Source organism: Vigna unguiculata, chromosome 7 (genome assembly GCF_037176805.1).
Source record: "Vigna unguiculata cultivar grain cowpea cultivar isolate G323 ecotype 2 chromosome 7, ASM3717680v1, whole genome shotgun sequence".
NCBI classification, from domain to species: domain Eukaryota; kingdom Viridiplantae; phylum Streptophyta; class Magnoliopsida; order Fabales; family Fabaceae; genus Vigna; species Vigna unguiculata.
This window is the reverse complement of record NC_140798.1, coordinates 42,489,336-42,512,720: the sequence shown is the minus strand read 5'-3', so window position 1 is coordinate 42,512,720 and position 23,385 is coordinate 42,489,336. Positions and strand designations below refer to the sequence as shown.

At 31.1% G+C, this 23,385-nt stretch overlaps 2 protein-coding genes across 3 annotated transcripts; one reads left to right on the top strand and one right to left on the bottom strand.

Annotated features, from left to right (window-relative positions):
* The first annotated feature begins 6,993 nt into the window (after positions 1-6,993).
* Positions 6,994-11,196, top strand: EMS1 (Leucine-rich repeat transmembrane protein kinase). The gene has a single exon (XM_028082535.2). The coding sequence runs from the start codon at positions 7,163-7,165 to the stop codon at positions 11,036-11,038; it is 3,876 nt and encodes a 1,291-aa protein (XP_027938336.1). The 5' UTR covers positions 6,994-7,162; the 3' UTR covers positions 11,039-11,196.
* A 6,726-nt stretch (positions 11,197-17,922) lies between these two features.
* LOC114189733 (heat stress transcription factor B-2b-like) lies at positions 17,923-19,305 on the bottom strand. 2 transcript variants are annotated; one of them, XM_028078399.2, is made up of 2 exons: positions 18,837-19,305; positions 17,923-18,744 (listed from the first exon to the last, which is right to left on the bottom strand). In XM_028078399.2, exons 1-2 carry the CDS (start codon positions 18,968-18,970, stop codon positions 18,084-18,086), a joined length of 795 nt encoding a protein of 264 aa, XP_027934200.1. In that variant the 5' UTR covers positions 18,971-19,305; the 3' UTR covers positions 17,923-18,083. The 2 variants fall into 2 exon arrangements, with proteins under 2 accessions (XP_027934200.1, XP_027934199.1); XM_028078398.2 differs by having other exon boundaries at positions 17,923-18,752; positions 18,837-19,297.
* Positions 19,306-23,385: the final 4,080 nt, after the last annotated feature.

Below are 23,385 nucleotides of genomic sequence, written 5' to 3'. Positions count from 1 at the left end.
CTTTATACTTGAATTTTTAACATCATTGTGAAGACGTGATATTTTAATTGTTGTAACATATTTGAACGGTGAAGGGCAATGTTAGGTCGCGATTGATGATATCCGAATGTAGGCATAAAGTGTCAGAAAAATGGCAGTGTGAATTGATTTGGGATTCCAGAAAATGGTTGGAATTGATTTGGGATTAGAAGAGATAGTTTTGAGTAGAAAAATGATAAAGATTCGAGTTGAAGTGCGAAGGGCCCCAACACATTACTGCGCAATGGCACTAGTGCATGATGATATTTACAACCGCGTACTTTCATCCAACCTTTTTCAGTACACTGCTTCAACCAATTTCTCATCCTTCCAACTTCACTGCTCACTACCTAACTATGCCACACATTATTATCAATGGAAGACCCCCAAAACCCTTTCACTTCAAACAAAAACAAAAAACAAAAGTGATTGTGATATTCAAAACCCATCAAGAATCTCGCTTTCTTTCTCACTACTCTGTTCGCATTAAAGCTGATAGAGAAGCAGTCAAAATCACACACTTAATTTGGCCTCGCTTAATTGCCTTTGCTCACGCAATGTCATATCACAATCTTTCTCAATTTTCCAGTTTTGGGACATTTTTTTTATGCAGTTCAAAAATCAGCAGTGACCAAACTGAGGAAATTTTTTCCAAGTTTTCAGACACTTTTAGCGTACACGCTTCCATGAATACCATGGGATCGTAATTATAACGCAACACCAAACTCACTCTACCCCATTTTCGACACTGCCTTTATTTTGGTTTCTTTGGTGCTTTAGCTGACGAACGCAAATACAATTCACTGTGTGTGTGTGTGTGTGCAGGACATAGTCACATAGCAGTGAAAATGTGAGTTGTAAGTGGTTGGAGCTTGTGTCTTTTGGCTTTTGGGGCCCCCTGCATGCTCCCACTTTTCATCACTCATTCTTTCCTTTCCCTACAAAATTACCCATTAATTTGAATTCACTTTTCAGCATGGCTATTCCAAATTCTAATCTAAACAACAGTCACGGAAAGTGCTCCTGAAACTTCCAACCATTGTTCGCTCATGTTGAGTGCTGTTCTTCTATCATCATCTTATATACATTATGAGTTGGTGTGGGGTATTTCATGGACCAGTTGCTTTCAAACACATGTGTATATACCTATGCTCTGTCTCTTCAACTTATAAAATATGCAGCCAAATTATGAAAAAGTGTCTAAGGTTTAACCTATAGCTAGATCATAGTGAAAACAATGCTTCGCATGACAAAACAGGAGGATAAGTTAGAAAAAGAAAAGGAAAAATCCAGTTAAGTTTAACCGAAGAAAACACACAAATTTATTACTTTATAATGGAAAAAATTACTTGACATCAATAATTTTAAAAAATATAAACAAGAAAAAATTAAAGTAAAAAATAACGAAAGATAGTACCAATTATGTGTAAAAGTATATTTTTTTTTTGGGTAAAGTGCCTTAATAATTTCGATGTATAGTTGTTTAAATCTGAAATCAAATCCCAATTGCTGGAAAATGGTAAAATATTAATGAACTTATTACGATTTCTATTCGCGGCTTCTTCTTTCTTTCTTAATTGTTTAATTGTATGATTCGGTTCGGGGTTAAAAGCAAAAATTTTTAGATGAGGGTTTTTTAATTGATAAAAATATTATACTTTTTTATTTTTTTTATTTAAGTTTTGTAATGAGTTAAATTTATAAAAGGAGAGGCAGTGATAAACAGTGCTCAACTTTTAAGTTTTAAGGATACTTCCAAATTTAATTTATTTTTGATTTATTATTTAATTTACTTTTGTATTGCTTGACTTTATGTGGATTACGGAACATTACATTAACAAAAGACTTAATTTTGAGTACAGGGTCTCGATGGTAATTTGACCTACTCTCATCGTTACACTGCCTGACATCATTATTATAACGTAACCATAAAAAACATCTTAATTTCGTACCATCAGCTGAGCTGGACAAAAATTGTTCAGATTTCAGATTCTCATATTATCCGCTGCAACTTCCTTTAACAGATTTGTACCAAATATCAACAGCTCCAACACAATGATTTCAAAAGTGGAAATAAATTGTATAAGTCATGAAAATCAAATAAGGTACTTGTTTTAAATCAAAATATGATTTGAGAAAATATTAGGAAATGTATTTGTAATTTCCTATCCACGGAAGTATGAAAGTTTAGCACATTTTATATGGGTGTTAGGAGGAAATGTTCCCATGTTTGAATTCTTAACTTGGCGGCAGTAGTTATATTTATTATTAATATAATAAGCACATTTTAGTTTTTTTTTATATTTAACAAAAATGGCGTGATTGGAATGGGCAAGTCAAGAATTGAAAATATGAGTGACATGCAGCAGTGAATTGAAGGTGACAAAAATATAACTCCAGAAAATGATGTGTTGAAAACAGTAAAATTGATAGTTGGCTTATTACCGCAAAATTTAACAAAAAGAAAGCGCAAAATTCTTTAGAATGCAAACCTATGAAATTACAATCAAACAAGTGTGATGAATGTGTGATGCGAGTAAATCGCAGAACCAATTCAATGCACTGACATTCACAACCATGAAATGATGTTACTGTACATTAGTATTTGTTGTATAAGTTTAAGTGAAAAAAAAAAAATGAATCGGAGATGGCGATGGATGAATGAAGGCAGGTAGGGAAGATTTTTGCATGGGTGATAGGAATGTTGGAAGTTGATTAGTACAAGAAACTGTTTTGGATTGAAAGTGATAGCTATTGTAAATGTTTCTGCCTGCTCTCAGTTGCCACCATGAGGACCACCTCTAACTGAAGTTCCTCTGCTCCCAACATAGGAACTGTGAATTTTTTTAAATATCTCCTAATGAAACCTTAATTGAAAATAAGGTTTGTTAATTATCTAAAATGTTGAAATGAATGGTGAATATAGAAAGTATTGAGGATTGAAATGGGTCACAAGCAAAGAGTGAAGCGGGGAAAAGTGTTGGAGCAAGATTGCTTTATGCAGCAGAGAAAACTTTTTGGTTAGAGGGACCACTGAGGCATGCACATGATATTCTTGATATGGTACGGTGAAACAATGAGTAAAGTGTAGATTTGGTGTTGAACCATAACCACCTTTTTTCTGTATCCCCTGCATCTCAGATATTCTCAACACTCGACGTTACTACTGATGTACCATTACTAATACACTCAATTACTGCAAAAGCTCAAACATTTTAAATAAATTCAACTCACCTTTGTGGCAGCCTTTGCCTCAATTCATACATCCTCGTTTCATTCTACTTCACCTTCTTTTGTTTTCTCTTTTGTGCTTATATCTCCTCTGCCTCAATCAAAAGTTTCCTTACCTGTGTTTGTTTTGTTCCATGGGGGGCATTAATTATTTTATGATAAAGACCAAATAGATCAAATCTTTGATGTTCAGACAGTTATATTTTTATGTAAAAGGAGTTGTGTTTTGTGTCTTTCACTGATGATTATAATTTTTTGTCTAATAATAAATAATTAATTTTAATAATTAGTATCAGAGTCAAATATAGCAAATATAGCATGTGGCATCAATTATCACAAAAATACTTATAGTTTTTTACCTGATGACAAACAATGGATCCTAACCGGTTTTAACATTTAAAAATTTGAAAGAACCAGAACGCTCACAATTCTTGTTTAGTTTTATTAAACGTAGATTGTTTTTAAAATATAAAATTTTTCTGTTAAATAAGATTTTCTCCATGTCAAGAACGTTGAAAATAATTGAATTTTGGTGCCATGAATTTTCGTTCATAGTCCCTTGATTAATGGGACAATACTATAGCTATTGCCTTTATAAACACTTATCATACATATTTGTCTCTCTCCTATGATATTATATAACCAATAAATTTATTATTTTCTTCTACGCTTCAAAATTAGACGAGATCTGAAGTTTAAACGAAATATTTGTACTAAATTTCATATATACACTTCTTTTTCACGTGACCAAAGACGAACTACTCTAGGTAAAAGGCTACTAGGATATAGACAATTTAGAAACTTTGTTTTTACTTTATTTGGATTAGAGTGTGTAAAGTCAAATATTGATTTGGAGAGAAAATGAATGGAATGGAATGGAATGTGATTCAGTTTAATAAAAAGATAGCATATTTTTGTAGAAAATTTACTAGTAGATATGATTGATTTTTCTGAACTGATGAAAGCTGATAAATTGTTTTATAATATAATGTCAAAATTGCACTTTTAAAAATTTAAATATTTTTGTTCAAAAACATTATTTGAGAGAATGAAAATAAGTTACCTTTAAAAATATTTTTTATTTATTGTCAATAATAGTTATAAAAATAAATAAATAAGGTTATTTTTAAAAATAATTAAATGTTGAATGTAAACAATTACCACACATTTATCATTTTTTCCTCATTTTTTTTTTCAAACTTCTGTTAGAAATCATCACAAATCATGTAAACTAAACAGGCACAATTGTCATGTATCACCTCAAATTAATCCTCACAAATAATGATTATAATAAATAATCTAAACCAACCCCTACATAGAGAATTCTAAATGACACAGTAAAATAGTTTTTATATTTACATATGATAATCAAACATTCCTTAAAACCCATTTTCAATTTAAACAGGATCTCATGAACAACACATAAATATTATAGATTAATTAAATTAAGTTAAAATAACTTTATGTCGATTGGTCTACATATTTAATTTACATAATATCGTATTTTTTATTTGAAACTTTAAAACATAACTATTTTAACGAGTAAAATAATATAAATATGTTAACTTCAAGGAATATTGATGTAATCATAAAAAGGTTACTTTAAATTCAAACTATTTGTTAATCTTAAAGTAATGGTTGAATATAATATTTCTAATTAAAATATAATTATTTGTATTTAATAATATTATGGAGAGAAATTAATTTACCTAATTTCTACCATCAACAATTGATCCACGGCAATTGATTCAACAAAATACAATGCGACTTCATATCCAGTGTATTGAAAATAAAAATCTTAAATTGATTTGAAATAAAAAAAAAAAAAAATAGGAGAAACAGAAAGTTTTGTCTTTTTAAAAAAAGGGCAAAAATGGAATGGCAGAAAGGTGGAAATAGAAGTTGCAGGGTTTGAAAATATTGGAAAAGTGGATATGCTTCCGCGGAAGAGACATGTGAGAGTGAGAGAGACAGTGTTTGGTTTGAAGCCACCATTGCTCTGATTTCATCACTCACTCACCAATGTCCCTTCAAATCACTTACCCCACAACACATTTTTCCGTCGCTTCGTAATGACCAAAATAACCTCACTTTCACACTCATGCCCAAATCCCAATGTGCACGCATTTTAATTATTCTTCAAAAATTATTTTATAATTTCTTTAAAGAAACATAATACTAGATACATATAAAAGAATAACTTTGAAGCATTAATATGTAGTTATACTACTTTATAGAAAAAAGAATAATAAGAAAAAGAGAGCAAAGAGAAAAAAATAAATATTAAAGGAAACTTGCTGACATGACATGTACCTGTGGAAAGGAAACAAACAAAAAGAGTGCACATTGCATAAACCTTTGATTCCAAAGCAACGAAGATAAAAGAAAGTGTGTTATAGTTTAATCTAAAGAAAAGTTGGAATCTTTTTGGACTTTATATTAGGAATGTAACTATAACCGTGTAATGTGCAAATCCCACAAACTTGCCCAATCCTATAACTATTTTAAATCTCTTATAAATTTAGTTATTGTGGAAACAAAAGTGAATAGCATAAGAAACCCAAGAGATAAAGAGGAGACAAACATCCCTAATTCAATGAAAAAAATATGGACACAATCCTTGTTTTCTGAAGACCTTAGCCAATAGCTTAGGTATGTCCAAAATTACTATAATCTTAGAAAGTAAGGTGCAGTTGTTAACTGTTTGAGGAGTTTTGAGGAACAATGATTAAGTCTTAAGAATAATACTAAACCAGATTAAAAACAAATATGCCGATTCACTTTGATATTTTCACTGTTTAAGATTAAAAAACAAAGATTGTGAATGGTTCTTCCGTGAAAGATTCATTTTGAACTTCCATTAATAAATGGAAAGCAGTACTAAAGTAACAGTCAAGTGGTTGATCCAAATAGTTTTCATTTTTTTAAATTTAAATTTCTTACTGTTGTTGGACTTGTTTAAAACAAATATTTAAATTCAGTTGGATCACCAATTTCATGGTTAAAAAAATTAAGTTGGGGTACAAAATTTGTATTAAAATGTCTGTTTCTTTTTTTATGGAAAACTGTAAATATTAATTTTATAAATATAAAATAAATAATAAACTGCCAAAAAATATTTAAAATAAGCATGAATTAAATATTTATTGATAGAATATATAATTTACACTTTAAACACATTAATAAATCATATGCATATTTTAGCTTTGCCAATAGGTGACAATTGTCATACATTTTAAAATTTATAGATAAACATGCATTAAACCGTCGTTGATAAATTTTCATTTATTTCAAGAATTAATAAAATCATAAAAGAATAATCTTTCTATAGAAGTTTATTTAATGCATTAAAAGTCATTAGTTTTTCTTTGGTAATAACTGTCTTATATTTGAATAATGCATGTCTAGTGTTTCTTAATCAATTACTATATACCATGTTTACAATATTTTATTATTAAAAATACTTATAAAACTTATCTCTTCCTATCTCTGAACCCACTTTCATTATTTTTGTGGTTTTCTTTCCATATCATTTGCTCTTTCTCAATTAAAACAATGTGTAAGAGTATACTTTAAAATATATTTAATCTTACAGTTTACTTCAATAGTAAATAATTAAGACTAAATATGTATAAGATTATAAATAAAAATTAAATTTTCTCCAATATGTGTGGGAGTAGAAGATGAAGGGGTTGGGTTGGGAGTTTAGGTTTGAAGGCAAAGTAATATTTGGGGTTAGGGAAGGTAGAAGTCACGTGCTATGCGTGGTGCACTCTGACAAATAACCTCTTTTGGCATTGCCACTGTAGCTCTTCTCTCACTCAAACCAACTCCTTCATTTCATGGCAATGCCAGGTTTTCGTGCTGCTTCTACTACTACCCATTATCTTCCACCTTCTCCAACGCTGTTTGCATGCTTCATATTCCTCTAAACAAACCAAACCCTTCTCTCATTCTTCCCTCTGCCACTCTCTTCATGGCTCTTCCCTTCAACCTCGTACACTCCTACCTCGTCCTGCTCTTCTTGCTGTGTTTTTTGCATGTCACCGCAGACCAAAACAACGACAAGCTTTACCTCCTTTCCTTCAAAGAGGGTCTCCAAAACCCTCACGTTCTCCCCTCATGGAACCCCGCCACCCCGCACTGCGACTGGGTCGGCGTCAAGTGCCAACTTGGTCGAGTCACCTCGCTCTCTCTTCCCAACCGCAACCTCAGAGGAAAACTCTCTTCGTCGCTCTTTTCTCTCTCTTCACTCTCTCTCCTCAACCTACGTGACAACCAGCTCACCGGGGAGATCCCCAGCGAGCTCGGCGGGTTGCTTCAGCTGGAAACTCTCCGACTCGGCTCCAACTCGCTCGCCGGGAATATCCCGCCGGAGGTGGGGCTCTTGACCAAGCTATGCACTCTCGACCTCTCCGGGAACTCGCTCGTTGGAGAAGTGCCGGAGAGCGTCGGGAATTTGACCCGGCTTGAGTTTCTCGACCTCAGCAACAACTTTTTATCGGGTTCTCTTCCGGTGAGTCTCTTTACCGGAGCGAGGTCTTTGATTTCCGTTGATATCTCGAACAACTCGTTTTCCGGCGTAATCCCGCCGGAAATCGGGAACTGGCGGAACATCAGTGCTCTTTACGTGGGGATTAACAAGTTGTCTGGGACTTTGCCGAGGGAGATTGGGTTGCTTTCAAAACTTGAAATTTTCTACTCTCCTTCCTGTTCCATCGAAGGTCCTTTGCCTGAGGAAATGGCGAAGCTGAAAGCGTTGACCAAGCTTGACCTTTCTTACAACCCCTTGAGGTGTTCGATTCCCCGGTTCATTGGGGAGCTGGAGAGCTTGAAAATTTTGGACCTTGTGTTCGCCCAGCTTAATGGGTCGGTGCCAGCCGAGCTTGGGAAGTGTAAGAATTTGAGGTCCGTGATGCTTTCTTTCAATTCACTCTCTGGGTCTCTGCCTGAGGAGCTTTCTGAGCTTCCCATGTTAACCTTTTCTGCTGAGAAAAATCAGCTTCATGGGCCTCTGCCTTCTTGGCTGGGGAAGTGGAGCAATATCGATTCTCTTTTGCTCTCTGCTAACCGTTTTTCTGGGGTTATTCCTCCTGAACTTGGGAATTGTTCTGTGATGGAGCACCTCAGTTTAAGCAGCAATTTGTTGACAGGTCCTATTCCAGAGGAGCTTTGTAATGCTGCCTCACTTTTGGAAGTTGATCTTGATGACAATTTTCTCTCTGGTACACTGGAGAAAGTTTTCGTCAAGTGTAAGAACCTTACGCAGTTGGTTTTGATGAATAATAGGATTGTTGGTTCTATACCCGAGTATCTTTCTGAGTTACCCTTGATGGTGCTGGACCTTGATTCCAACAATTTTAGTGGGAAAATACCTTCTGGGCTGTGGAACTCATTGGCTCTGATGGAGTTCTCCGCTGCTAATAACCATTTGGAGGGTTCTCTTCCTGTGGAGATTGGGAATGCAGTTATGCTGGAGAGGCTTGTTCTTAGCAATAATCGTCTGACAGGTACTATTCCTAAGGAAATTGGGAGACTCTCAACTCTTTCAGTTCTTAACTTGAACGGGAATATGCTTGGAGGGAGTATCCCAACTGAGCTTGGTGGTTGCACTTCCCTCACTACACTGGACCTTGGAAATAATCAGCTGAACGGATCTATTCCTGAGAAACTGGTTGAACTGAGCCAATTGCAGTGTCTGGTTCTTTCTCACAATAATCTATCTGGATCCATTCCTGCCAAAAAATCTTCATATTTTAGACAGCGCAGCATCCCTGATCTGAGCTTTGTTCAGCACCTTGGCGTGTTTGATCTCTCTCACAATAGATTGTCTGGCCCCATACCCGATGAAATTGGGAGTTGCGCAGTGGTTGTGAATCTCCTAGTTAGCAACAACATGCTCTCTGGTAGCATTCCTAAATCACTCTCACTCTTGACGAATCTTACAACTTTGGATCTGTCTGACAACTTATTGTCGGGTTCCATTCCACTGGAGCTAGGAGGTGTGCTCAAGCTCCAGGGTTTGTATTTGGGACATAATCAGCTGTCAGGTACCATCCCTCAAAGCTTTGGAAAGTTGACTAATTTGGTGAAGCTGAACTTGACAGGAAATAAGTTGTCTGGTCCAATTCCGGTGAGTTTTGAGAACATGAAAGGGTTGACTCACTTGGACTTGAGCTATAATGAGCTTAGCGGCGAGTTTCCTTCTTCTCTTTCAGGAGTGCAGAGCCTTGTTGGGATTTACGTGCAAAATAACAGGCTTTCAGGCCAACTAGGGGAACTCTTCTCAAACTCCATGACATGGAGGATTGAGACAGTGAATTTAAGTGACAATTGCTTCAATGGGAACTTTCCGCGGTCTTTGGGAAATCTTTCTTACCTGACAAATTTGGATCTTCATGGAAACATGTTGACTGGAGACATTCCTTTAGACCTTGGGGATCTTATGCAACTGGAATATTTTGATGTTTCAGGTAATAAACTATCTGGAAGGATTCCAGACAAGTTATGCGGCCTAGATAATCTGGTTTACCTAGATGTGTCACGAAACAGGTTGGAAGGTCCAATACCAAGTAATGGTATTTGCCAGAACCTACCCAGAGTTAGACTTGCAGGGAACAGAAACCTTTGTGGCCAGATGTTGGGTATAAATTGTCAGGATAAAACCATTGGAAGATCAGTATTGTATAATGCATGGCGGCTTGCTGCAATTGCGGTTACAATTTTACTGCTAACTCTCACAATTGCTTTTGTTCTGCATAAATGGATTACCAGGAGGCAAACTAATCCTGAGGAGCTTCAGGAGCGCAAACTAAACAGTTATGTTGATCACAATCTTTATTTCTTGAGCAGTAGCAGATCAAAGGAGCCATTGAGTATCAATGTTGCAATGTTTGAGCAGCCTCTTCTGAAGTTAACTTTGGTGGACATCCTTGAAGCAACTGACAACTTCAGCAAGGCAAATATAATCGGAGATGGAGGTTTTGGAACTGTGTACAAGGCCACTTTACCTAATGGAAAAACAGTTGCTGTGAAGAAGCTTAGTGAGGCTAAAACGCAAGGTCATCGAGAGTTCATGGCTGAAATGGAAACCTTGGGCAAGGTGAAGCATCAAAATCTCGTTGAATTGCTTGGATATTGTTCAATCGGCGAGGAGAAACTGCTTGTTTATGAATATATGGTAAATGGGAGCTTAGATCTTTGGTTGAGAAATAAGACCGGGGCGCTTGAAATCCTGGACTGGAACAAACGTTACAAAATTGCAACTGATGCAGCTCGAGGATTGGCTTTCCTTCATCATGGTTTTATACCTCACATCATTCACAGGGATGTTAAGGCTAGCAACATCTTGCTGAATGAAGATTTTGAGCCAAAGGTTGCAGACTTTGGACTGGCAAGACTGATCAGTGCTTGTGAGACTCATATCACCACGGATATTGCTGGAACATTTGGTTACATTCCACCAGAGTATGGACAGAGTGGGAGATCCACAACAAGAGGAGATGTTTACAGTTTTGGGGTGATTTTGCTTGAACTTGTGACTGGTAAAGAGCCAACGGGACCAGATTTTAAAGAGATTGAAGGTGGTAACTTGGTTGGATGGGTTAGTCAGAAGATCAAGAAGGGACATGCTGCTGATGTTCTTGATCCATCAGTTCTTGATGCTGACTCAAAGCAGATGATGCTTCAAATGCTGCAAATCGCTTGTGTTTGCATATCTGACAATCCTGCAAACAGGCCTACCATGCTTCAGGTGCACAAATTCTTGAAGGGGATGAAGGGAGAGTAGTTCACTAGTATTTACAGCAACAATTAACTGAACTTGTCTAACAGAAGCTTTTAGATCAGTAATCTAATGTTGTGTATGTAGATCATGGTTTATCAATCTATATATGTATAAAAGCTCTTTCTTATCCATATGATTTCATGGCTTCACAGGTTCACACAGATGTTGATTGATTGAACTCTTCCATAGTTCAAATATGCTTGTAATGTGACTCTGACATTGCCTGATCATGCATTTTTGTATTTTTTTTATCATATTCATATCCATAAATAAAACAAAGTTAAAAGCAGCAATTACACCTCAAACTATTAATTGGAGTAATTATTCTATCATACGTTTAAGATTTGAATTTTATATAATTAATATAAATACATACAACTAAATCACTAAATTGGAATATATATATATATATATATATATATATATATATATATATTTACAATAATTAATTAAATAAAAATTGTTAGAAAGGTTAAAATTAATGTAATAAAGTATAATTCACACCAAAAAAAAAGTGCAAAAATGGATATAACTTGAAACTCGAATTCCATGTGAGCTTTAACATGTGGAAAAGAACAATTTGTTCACTTTTCCTTGTGACCATTCCTCTTTATAAAATGTAACACACTTTAAGGATCAGCCATAAATATTTAAATACACAACAAAATGTAGGTGAAATTCTTGAGTGTGTCAATGGAGAACTCTTGAGAACTCTTGAGAACATCATAGATATTCGATGTAAATCACTATTTGAAGAAGGATGTGTATTTCGATTTTTTTTTTTATCACCTAAAATCCACTTTTATTCTTTATTTAATTATCCAATTGAATGTAATCATTTGATTTTTTTAATCAACATTATGTATTAAAATATATTTACAAAAGTACTCTTTAAATGATAGTTTAATTTTTTTAGAATTTTCAAAAATTAAAAATCTAATACTTGTGTTTATACTTCTATTTTTTATTAAATAACTATGATTTTAATATTCTTTTTTCAATTTTACTTATATTTATACCGATACTTTTTTTCCGAGTATCACAAAATGTATTGATATGGCAACAGGGATTAGTTGTAAATAGGGATGGCAACGGGGCGGGGCGGGTACGGGTATCATGATCCCATTCCCATCCCCATAATAAAAATTCATCCCCATCCCCATCCCCAAATCCAACGGGTATACAACTTTTGACCCATCCTCATCCCCACCGGGTAACGGGTATTTTCTTATACCTATACCCATACCCATTTTTTTATTGTTCTATATATCAATTAAATATTTTTTATAAAAAAAATTTAAAAATCACACCAACGGAATCATGATACTATCAAAATATTCAATATTAAAATAACATACTCTTTTTGATTTTCATGATGTCAAATATTAAGAAAAATATTATAATAGTATAAATCTCAAATTAAAGTATCAAATAACAACTAAATAAAATTCAAATAATTATATAAAAGCTAAAAAATTACACATTACTAAAATTTTATAATAACCAAAATATTTATTAATTTTACAAATGATCAGTGGTTTCGTTTGCATTCGATCCACCTACACATAAAAAAAAATGAAAAATTAGATATGATATAATAATTGAAATTGAAAATTTTAATTACTAGAATATAATGTACCTTCTTCATCAGATTCATTTTCACTCATGAGAACATCTTTTCCTTTTAATTTTTTAACACCTACAAACACCAAATGTAGAATATTAGATGAGAATTCACAAAAAATACTAACAAAAAATATTAATAAATTTGAGTAACTTACCTAGATGGTTTGAGTTCCATATCCAACTTCTTGTACACATCAAAGCCTCTATAGTAATATGATGAAGTCGACTACGGTGAGAAGTTAATATCTGACCACCAGTACTAAAAGCAGATTCAGAAGCTACAGTTGTTATTGGAATAGCTAAAACATCCCTTGCAATTGCTTGAAGGGTTGGAAACTTTAACCCATTTGTTTTCCACCATGATAGGATATCAAATTCTTGTGTAACCGGCAAATTATCTTCTTCCAAGTAATAATCCAACTCTGTTTTCATAACTGTAGTTCTAGATTTTTTCTTTTTTGCCATAAACTCTAAAAATTCATTCGCATCATTATCAACATCCTTTCCCAACTCCAATGATGTAGCTCTATAAGAAGAAGTTTCATTCTTTTTTGATTGATATTCCAAAACCAAATCATAGCACATTTGACGAATCCTACTAAGTTTCAGATCAAAATCATTACCATACAATTTATAAAAATAATATTCTAACATGTCCATCTTGTACCTTGGATCTAAAACTGAAGCAATTGCCAATATATCATGAATAACACTCCAGTAACTTTCAAATTTCTTTAACATTTGTATTGCCATATTTTGAATGGTTATCTCAGGAGATTTAACCCAATCATTTATTGCAATCTTGATCTCACAAATCTTTGGGAAAAAGATGTTGGCAGTTGGGTATTTGGAGCCAGAAATGATTTCTGTGATGTCATTAAATAATTTTAGCCTTCGACAAACATCCTTTGCAAATTCCCACTGCATATCAGTTGGCAAAGAAGTGTATCGAGCTTCACGTTGCTTTAACCTAAAAAACACATCCTTATAACATATGGCAATATCAAGCATCTTGTAAGTAGAATTCCATCTAGTTGGGCAATCCAAACTTAACTTTTTAGTGAAAGAAATTCGCAATTGTCTAGCTCTTTCCTCAAATTTTTCCATTCTTTTAGGAGTTGCTGTCCAATATGCTACACTTTCTCGAATTTATATATATATATATATATATATATATATATATATATATATATATATATATATATATATATTTCTTTTAAATTTTTATAAATTTGTAATGTTATAAATTTCTTTATAAAAGATCTCACTAGTTAAATGATTAATTTGTTTTATACGTATATATTATATATATTATATTATATTATTATGTATATATATTATATGTATATTATATTATATTATATTATATTATATTATATTATATTATATGTATATGTGTAAATATATATATATATATATATATATATATATATATATATAAAAGTATATTTTATTTATATGTATATATACTATATTATATTATATTATATTATATTATATTATATTATATTTTATGTGTAAATATATTATTTATTTATATATATTTTTTAGATTATTTAATAAATTATAAATAGTTTAGTAATTTAAGCGGGGACGGGTATTTGGGCGGATATATATATATCCCCATCCCCATCTCCATCCCCAGTTGAAAATTTCGGGTATTACCCATACCTAGTCAAAGCGGGGATTCCCCGTCAAAACGCGGACGGGTTCGGGTGATACCCACGGGCACGGGTTTATTTGCCATCTCTAGTTGTAATGAAAAAAAACTAATCTCATAACGTGGCAGAATAAGTTTGAATTTAGTTAAAAAGGGAAATGAATTGGGCCTGAAAGGTAATTAAACCAATCCAAAAATGTATTGACAAACATTATGTATCAAGCACGGTCCAATCCCCATTAGGGTGTTTCTTTCCCGCACCTCCAACTTTTCTACAAAAACTCCAAACTTTTTGAAAATACCTGAATTAACCTTTAACTTAAAACAATTGAATTGACCTTTAAATTTTTTACCAGCATTCTACACACAAGTATCGAATTAAGTAATTTGGTTTAGCTATTACGGATTTGGAAATCCGGTGTATATATATATTTTTTAGATGAATTTTGAAATTCAGTAATTTTTTAAATATTATCTTTTTTAAATATTTTTTAAATGTACAAATCGGTGAGTAGGAAAAAAAATCAAAAGTTTATTTTAAAAATTTTGAAAAATTTAGAATTGTTGAAAAAATCTTCGAAGTGAGGAAGAAATGCCCCCTTAATCAACATCGGAGTGTGATGTTCCTGATTTCTCATTCTCTTGCAATGTGACAACAAGGCATTTTAAACCACAGCACAATATAAAATGTTATTTATAGTAAACCGTATATGAAATAATATTTTTATTGAAAATAAACTATTAGAAGCTAAGCAATTTCTAATACAGATGCACTCTAACTAATTATTAAATATGTCACACAGTTTGATTATAATTAGTGAAGAGCGTATGAATACCACTTTTATAAACTTAAGAATTAAATTGGAATTACAAATGATATTTTTCATTACCTGTGAAAGTCTTTTTTTTTTTTTTATCACATATTATAATAATATAAAAAGGGATAGAAAATAAATGAATGGAGAAAATATAGATATGTTTTGAATAAATTATTAGGATGTCTCTGATATGGGAGTTATATCTATGATCATAAATTTAAGAGCTGAATCTTATAAAACTCATCTATTATACTGTTGCTATAACAAAACATTTAAGAAATTAGGTTACAAAAATCAAAAATTATTTTTTTATCTTAGAGGCAACTCTTCTCGATAAGTTTATAGGAAAATAATATTGAAGTGGGATGTTACAAAAAAATCTTATATTTAAACATGAAATCTTAAAAATAACGTGACATAGTGAGAACTGCTAAAAAAAATTAATATCCTATAATGACTCTTGCGATGAAGATGACCGTAATTAAATTATTATATTAAAATAATCCTAACGAGAGAAAAACTTTGAAATTGATTGTTGTTAAGGTACGTTTAAATGATTTTTTTTATAGAATAATTCCTTTTTATAAAAGATTTGAAATGTTTTATGACAAAAATATATTATTTAGATAAAATAAATTTAAATGAAAATAAAATTCTATTATTTTTCTAAGTAATATAAATACTTAAACTTAAAGATTTTCATATTTTATTTAAATAAAAATTTGAAAAATATTTATATTCTTTTTCTTAATGTAGGAGCGGCAAGGTGAGTGTTGACATATGGGCCGGTTTGATCCACATCTAATCCACCGGTCCATTTTTTTAGTCAAAATTGAGGCATAAAATAGTTTATGTATTGCATCATTCTAATGATGTAAGTTAGAACTTAAATTATAAACATTTGCCCATTAAATTATAATTAATAATGGTAATGGAATAATTTAATATACAAAAATGATAATTAATTAATTAATTAATTTATGAGACATTAAATAATTAATTAAAAACTTAAAAATATTTATTTTAATATATATATATATATATATATATATATATATATATATATATATATATATATATATATATATATATATATATATATATATATACTATTTTTGAAAATTAACCTCAATCGGCTAACCGGTTGTCTTATCTTTTGGTAGGACATCTCAAGGTTATTCATCTTTAATTTTAATCTTTACACAATAACTATTTTTAGCAAATGTTCATTAAACTTTTTTTATATAAAATTAATAGTTATTTTATTCATATTAATTAAAATTTATTTACCGTTGTCAACAGGAGGAATTTTTCAGCCGATATTAATTAAAGAGACAACAAAATAACTCTCACCCAATTTCGTTGTAGAAATAATTTGATCAATGTCAACATAAGTAATAGTATGTGTTTAACAACCAACAAGTAATAAGCGTGTTTAACATTGTCAACAAAAAAAGCGTCATTCAAAAAACCTTGTTGATGCGTGGTGAAAAAATCTTAAGAGGTTTTAACAAGAAAAAAATAATATTAATTAAGATTAAATAAAACAATTTATTAATATTAATAATTTTTTTGATTATAATAATTGAAATACTTTATCAAATACAAAAATTTAAAATTTAATAAATTTATATAATGATATTTACATAAAATATTTAAATTGTAAAATAATTTGAAACAAGATTACGTTGGTGGTAGAGAGAAATCTCTGAACTTGAATGAAAAAGGTCTTCTACTCGACGTAAAAGGTACGCTTTATATTTAAAAAAAAAAAAAAAAAAAAAAGTCTTCCACCCGATAGAAATTTCAATCCAACATGTGGGGTTTATAGTATGATAGTAGTCTTCAATTAAAGCTTCATTCAAACAAGAAAGTTCACCTACTTCTACCATGCTTTTATGAATTGGAAATCAGAAAAATCAATTGTACAATTTTTTTTTTTTTTTTTTCTGTTGGGAAAACTCCACACTTTGTTTGAGTAGAATCTTCTTGTTTGGTCTCTCTTCAAATCATGATTTTAGACGTTTCAGCTGCTGCTAGTCATCGATGTCCTTCCAGTTAAGTTACTTTTTTCTTTCTTTTCTCTTTATTAATTTGGCTTACAAATTTAGAGTAAAGAAAAAACCATATTAAAATATCTTCATGCATACTTTTTAACCATTTCATTTACTAAGCATTTTTTTTATGGAAAAAATAATTATTTATATAAATTTTAAATTTATTAAATAAATTATTTCTAAAAGATTGTTATTTCCCGGTTAATGTTAAAACTGTAAAACCAAATATTTCATTTATTCTTTGTTTATTTTTCTTATTTCAACAAAAACAGGTTGTTTGCCGGTTAATGATAATTTGATTTTGTTAACGATAATTTTCGGTTTAAATGACTGGAAAATAAATTCGGCAATAAAAATCGAAATAAGGAACTCTAACAAAAAATAACTTATTTTTAATTAAAATTAAAAGTATTATCCAAAAACAAACTACGGATATAGTTAAAAAATGTTATGGAATTGATTAATGAGAAAATGAAGTCCCAAACTGTACTCGACCGTCACATTGGAAATTGATTATTCCAATACATTTTAAAGTTAATAACTTACATGATATTACAAAGAAATATAAATACCTGGTCCCTCATATTGCATAAACCATTATATATCTTTTATATAGCTAAAAACAAAATATTAAAGATAATCTATTATCATTAATTAGTATATTTCCCTTGCAGTCAAATCCACACTCCAAGTCCGAAGAATATAATAAAAAGAAAGAGATGGAAATTGACAACAAAGTATCGATTTCTTCTGAGAAACTTCTGCGAGAAAAGTCCATCGGTTAACCACGTACATTTGACACGTGCGTCTCCGTTCTTAAGTGACTCTGATTCTCTACGACGCTCCTAACTTAACCTAAAATGTTACCTAGCTTACAACATCGTGTGTCAATTACACATTCTCTCGTTTGCTGTACGACAGTGATTTAGCCACGAAGTACTTCTGTTTTCTCTATGTCTTTCGAAATCTAACGGTTCAGATTTCACGTCAGCGTGGAACGGATGAAGACTCAAAACCGTATCATACTCCGCTCCACGTCCTTCCTCTCTTGCTCGCTTCGTACCAATCGCCACCCCAAACAGCTTCGGATTCATCTCCTCCGCCGCGTCCTCAGCAGAGCACCGCTTCAACGGCATCAAACCAAGCGTCTTTACCGCCTCGGCACCACCGTCCGCTCTAGAGGTTGCGTAATTCGACATGAGATTGAGTATGTTGTTGCAGAGCGATCTCATCTCTTCCAATTCCTTCATCAAAAGAATGTTCTCCTTTCTCAGCCGCTCGTTCTCGTCCAACAGCTCTGCCGGAACTCTCGACGGCGAAGAGTTCGACGAGATCACCTGCTCCTCCGTTGAGTTTGACGGCGACACGATCGGCTTCGATATCGGAATTGCGGAAAGCGGCAGTGGCGACGGAAACGCCACGCTAGCAGTTGCTCCAGCTGGCGGCGACGAGGAGAGGATCTTCCGCCGCTGAATTTCGCAGAGAAGTTGCTTCTGGCCTCTTCGGAAACACTCGTTGGAGAATTCCCACCGATCAGGTACAACTTTTCTGAATCCCTAAAAATCAAGCAAGATTAACAAAAATACAAAAGTAGGAAAGGGAAAAGAAAGAAAAAGAAATTGATAGAGAAAAATAATTACATAGGTGTTGAGCTGGCGAACGAAGCTGGAGAAGTTGTTGTGCTTGAAATATTTAGGAAGCAAATCCCTGGCAAAAACGGTGGTGTTCCAAACGATGAAGGATGATCCAGAATCGTTCCAGGAAATGACATCATCGATGGTGTGATCGTCGACGAGCTGGTAGGTTTTGGTGAGAAACGGCGTGGGAATGGATCTCTGAGACTCGGCGCTGGTGGAGTCGCTGTTGTGTTCCAGCGGCGGAGCCATGGAATGAAAATGGCGAAGGACGGGTTTTTGTGGTGATGGTTCTAGAAGGTTCACGTAGAATGTGGAAATATAAGAGAAGGGAATGGGAATGAGAATGAGCGGAGAAAGAGAGAGGTAGAAAAGGAATTGAAAGAAAGAAGAAGCTCTTCTACGTTACCTCTTTTTTTCTCGCGAAACTTCCTTCCCATGTGGGGGAGGGTTGGTAACTTACGTTAGTGGATCAAGAAACTTCTACATTCATTTCTTTTTCTTTTTTAATATTTAAAGCAAAACATAATGTTAGAAATGATTAAAATTTGTCTTCATCTATATTTGGAAAGCATGAAAATGAAAAATATCTCATCTCTAATGCGTATGGTATGAAAAGATTCCCCGACAAAGTTTACATATATAGTTCATTTTAATATTTATTTATTTGTTTTAATCACAAAATACATAGCATTGAATAGAGTTCCTTTTTTATTTGGGGCGAGGGGTTATTGAAATGTGATCCTAACCATCCCAACAAATGTGCTAGAAGCTTCATAAGGAGGAAGTTTCATCTTATCACCACGCGACCAAATAGGCATGAGTTCATTGTTAAAGCCAACAACTCAATCCGAAAGAGATGCAAAAGTTTGGTTCAATGATGTATTTATGTATTCTATTTTTAATATCAAAGTTTCAAATAACATTTCCTATATATAAGATGGCAAATGTGAAACTCGATAAATAAAGCTATAAATTTATATCATATTAATAATATATAATGGTTAATATTATCGGTTAATTGATGCTCACATAATGAGTAAAAAATCGAAACAAATTTTAAACTTAAATTGTCATCGGTTTCCAATCCCACTTAACTTGAAACTCTTACAAATGTTTCACTTTTGTACGCAACACTATCAATGAATAAAAGTTATCGTTAGAGTGTAGTTTTAAAGTAGGTATCATGTTAGGCATAATGTTTATGCAATTTAAACCACCTAATAGTCTCAAACTTATTTACAGATTGTTTAGTCTTCTTAAATTAAACATAAACCTTCAGTTTCTACCCAAAACAATAAATCAAGAAAGATAAACATAGACAGTAAAATGCTATACCAAATTCATGGTTTCATTACGTTAGAATGAGAGCACAAGTATCGGTATATGGAGGAGAAAAATATTTATGTAATTTGAATATCTCTTGGATAGTTGTTGCGTTTATGACGTAAGAGATTTATGATTGAACGTAAGTATGTGCTTTTTTGGATGAGATGAAGAGAGTTTGACATGCTACGTAAGTATAAGATGACAACCAACTCACACTGCCAACTCTTGTCTCATGCAAATTGGGAAGCAAAATAACTTTACTATCTTTTTCCCTAAACTTATTTAGATTCTTTTTATAGTCTCTAATACTAAGTTTAGTGTATGAAAGTGTATAATTTTGTTTCTATTAATAGCATTGTTAATTATGTATATATGAACCACGCTTATCTCATCTGCATTGTGTAACGGCGCTAGTAGTCGTCACATTATAAAAGAGTTTCATAGAATAACCATATATAACTTTTTGAAATCTACTTCAATCTTTACTGAACTAATATGAAACTTTGAAGTTTCACATATGATTTTATTATTAATAATAATGTTATTAAATAAATCATATTTTCTTTTCTTTTCTTTTCATATCTTTAGTTAGTGTAGACAAATTATTGTAGCTCGACTTATTCACTTACTTAAGTTCTTGAATTAATTTTTTAAAGCTTGTACTATTTTTTTTAATCAAGCTCATACTTAAAAATTAAAACTTTTAACAAAAAACATAATTTTTTTTCAAAATTTTAACTCAATTGACCCACTAAACTCAACCTGCTTAATAATGGATTGGTTACATTTGATTTAAGATTAAAAAATATAAAACTCAATCCAACCCAATATTTTCTTAATGGGTTGAATAGTAAGTTTGCCCCTAATTCTAATCAACCCAACTTGCAAAAATCCCTATAAAAAAAAATTTACTTAAAATGAAAGAAAATATCAATATTAAAATAAGCTTAATAGGCAAACTCATTTAGTACAGAATAATTATTTCCTCAGCCAATCACATTTTTAAACTTTTGTTGATAAATATTACAAAACCAATAAGGTCTCATCACTTACTAGTTTGTTTACAAGAATGCGGGTATGTGTATTTTCAATATGTTTTGAATTTTTTTTTTTAAATTTAATGATAAAAGAAAAAGTTAAATGATTTTTTCATAAATTAAAATTAACTTATATGTAAATTAATTCAAATGAAATGTCTGATATTATTTTGTTTAACAATAATATAGGAAAGGAAATTTGAATTCTAAAAAGTCGTTTTATTTTTTCTTGTTTTAAAAAATTGTTCATAAAATACATTTTTTTAAAGTGTTAAATATGTGTTTTTGTTTTCAAATTATTCAAAAAAAGCTGTTAGATTTCTCTTTGTTATCCATTAAACTCTCTACTCGTGCTGAAAATGATGTTTCACATCACTTTTATAAAATACAGGAATGAAAGAAATATACTTTTAGTTTGAAAAATAAATCATAATTTTAAAAAAGAAATTAAGAGCAAAAACATATTTATTCATAAATTAAATCATTATAAATAACATGTTCTTTAAAACAATAGGAGGATAAACATATAAGATATGTGATGGCATGTTATGTTAAATTATTAGAAGTGGTATTGTATTATCAATGTAATTCAACAATAGTGACTTATTAGATAAAGGAATATTATCGTCTTAGAAGTATTTTACAACTTTTTCTTATCAAAATTGAATTGTCTCTTATTATTTTTTTTTTATGGTTATTGTTACCTTTACTTAAATATAAACAACACTAATTTTTACGGTTTAAGAATATTAGTTAAATCAATTATATACGTTTAATTCTATATATAAAAAAAAACTTTTCAAATCATTTTCGTTTTATATTTTTTGGGATTGCATTTAGGTCTAAGTTTAAATTATTTTTCAAATGATAAAATTAAATAAAGTAATAGTAGTTATAATTTACTTATATTTAAGTTGACTAAACAGGTGTTTTTAATTGAAATCATCAAAAGAATAATTTGTCAAGGCTATTCTATAGTGAGTGCCCATTGTATAAAATATTCTCAAACTTTCCACATAAAAGCATAACTGATTATTTTTTGGGGGATAATTCTTGCTTTAGAAAACATTTAATCTAACATAATAGATTGAGATATACCATGTGAGAAGGTTACCTAGTCGAAAACTTATGTTTTATCCATTTTTAAAACTCATTATATCAGAAAATAAAAAACTGTAGACTTATTTCTTCACCGTAAAAATTGTAGGATTATTGGATAAAATTAACGTGGTAAATTCTTATGTTCTTTAATTTTATCATAAATTATCTAATTAATTTAATGACATGACTTTGTGGTAAATTCATATGTTCTTTAATTTTATCATAAATTATCTAAATAATTTAATGACATGACTTTACTTTGATATATATTATTTTAATTTAATTTACATTAATAAAAAATTAGTAAATTTATCACATGATTTGTTGCAATACATTAATTATATATAATAAGATATTAATTTATAATATTTTTTCTTTTACATTTAAAAAATTCATAATATTTCACAGAGTACTTGATTCAACCAACTTATATTAATTTTAAAATATATTAATATTTTAATATCATTTAACACTTACATAATATAATAATCGATTAATTAGTTTAAACAACTATTTAACTTATATTTTAGTAATACATGAAAACTGTCTTTCAAAACAAAACAACATTATCTTTTAGTTAATATGATTAACGTCTTGTTAACTGGTTGTTAACTGGACTGACACGTCAAATACATGACAATCAAGTATGATTGAAAGAAATATATTATTCTTTTGTTATTTAGTTTTATATATTTTTTTTCTTAGTTATGAAGACATATTTTATGCATTACTAAGATATATGGACGAATTTTATATGAATTTTGAAACAGAAAAAGGAATTCCAATTTCGCATGTAAATATAAATTAACCCTGTACGAAAACCATAAAAAAGTTTAAAAAATAAAACATTTTTCTATCTCAAAAGATAAGTTCAGAAACCATTGCGTGACCATGTACAAGAGTTGTATTTTTTTTTTTTCATTAAAATCAAATTTTCTACTGACTTCATATTTTATTAAAAGTAACAAGTAACAACTGAACAACATTTTTCACATTCCTAGAATTTCATACAAATTGCAACACAAATTGACCACAAAACTACACCTCAAACCTCAAAGGAACTTTTAACCAGGATCAAATTTACAAGA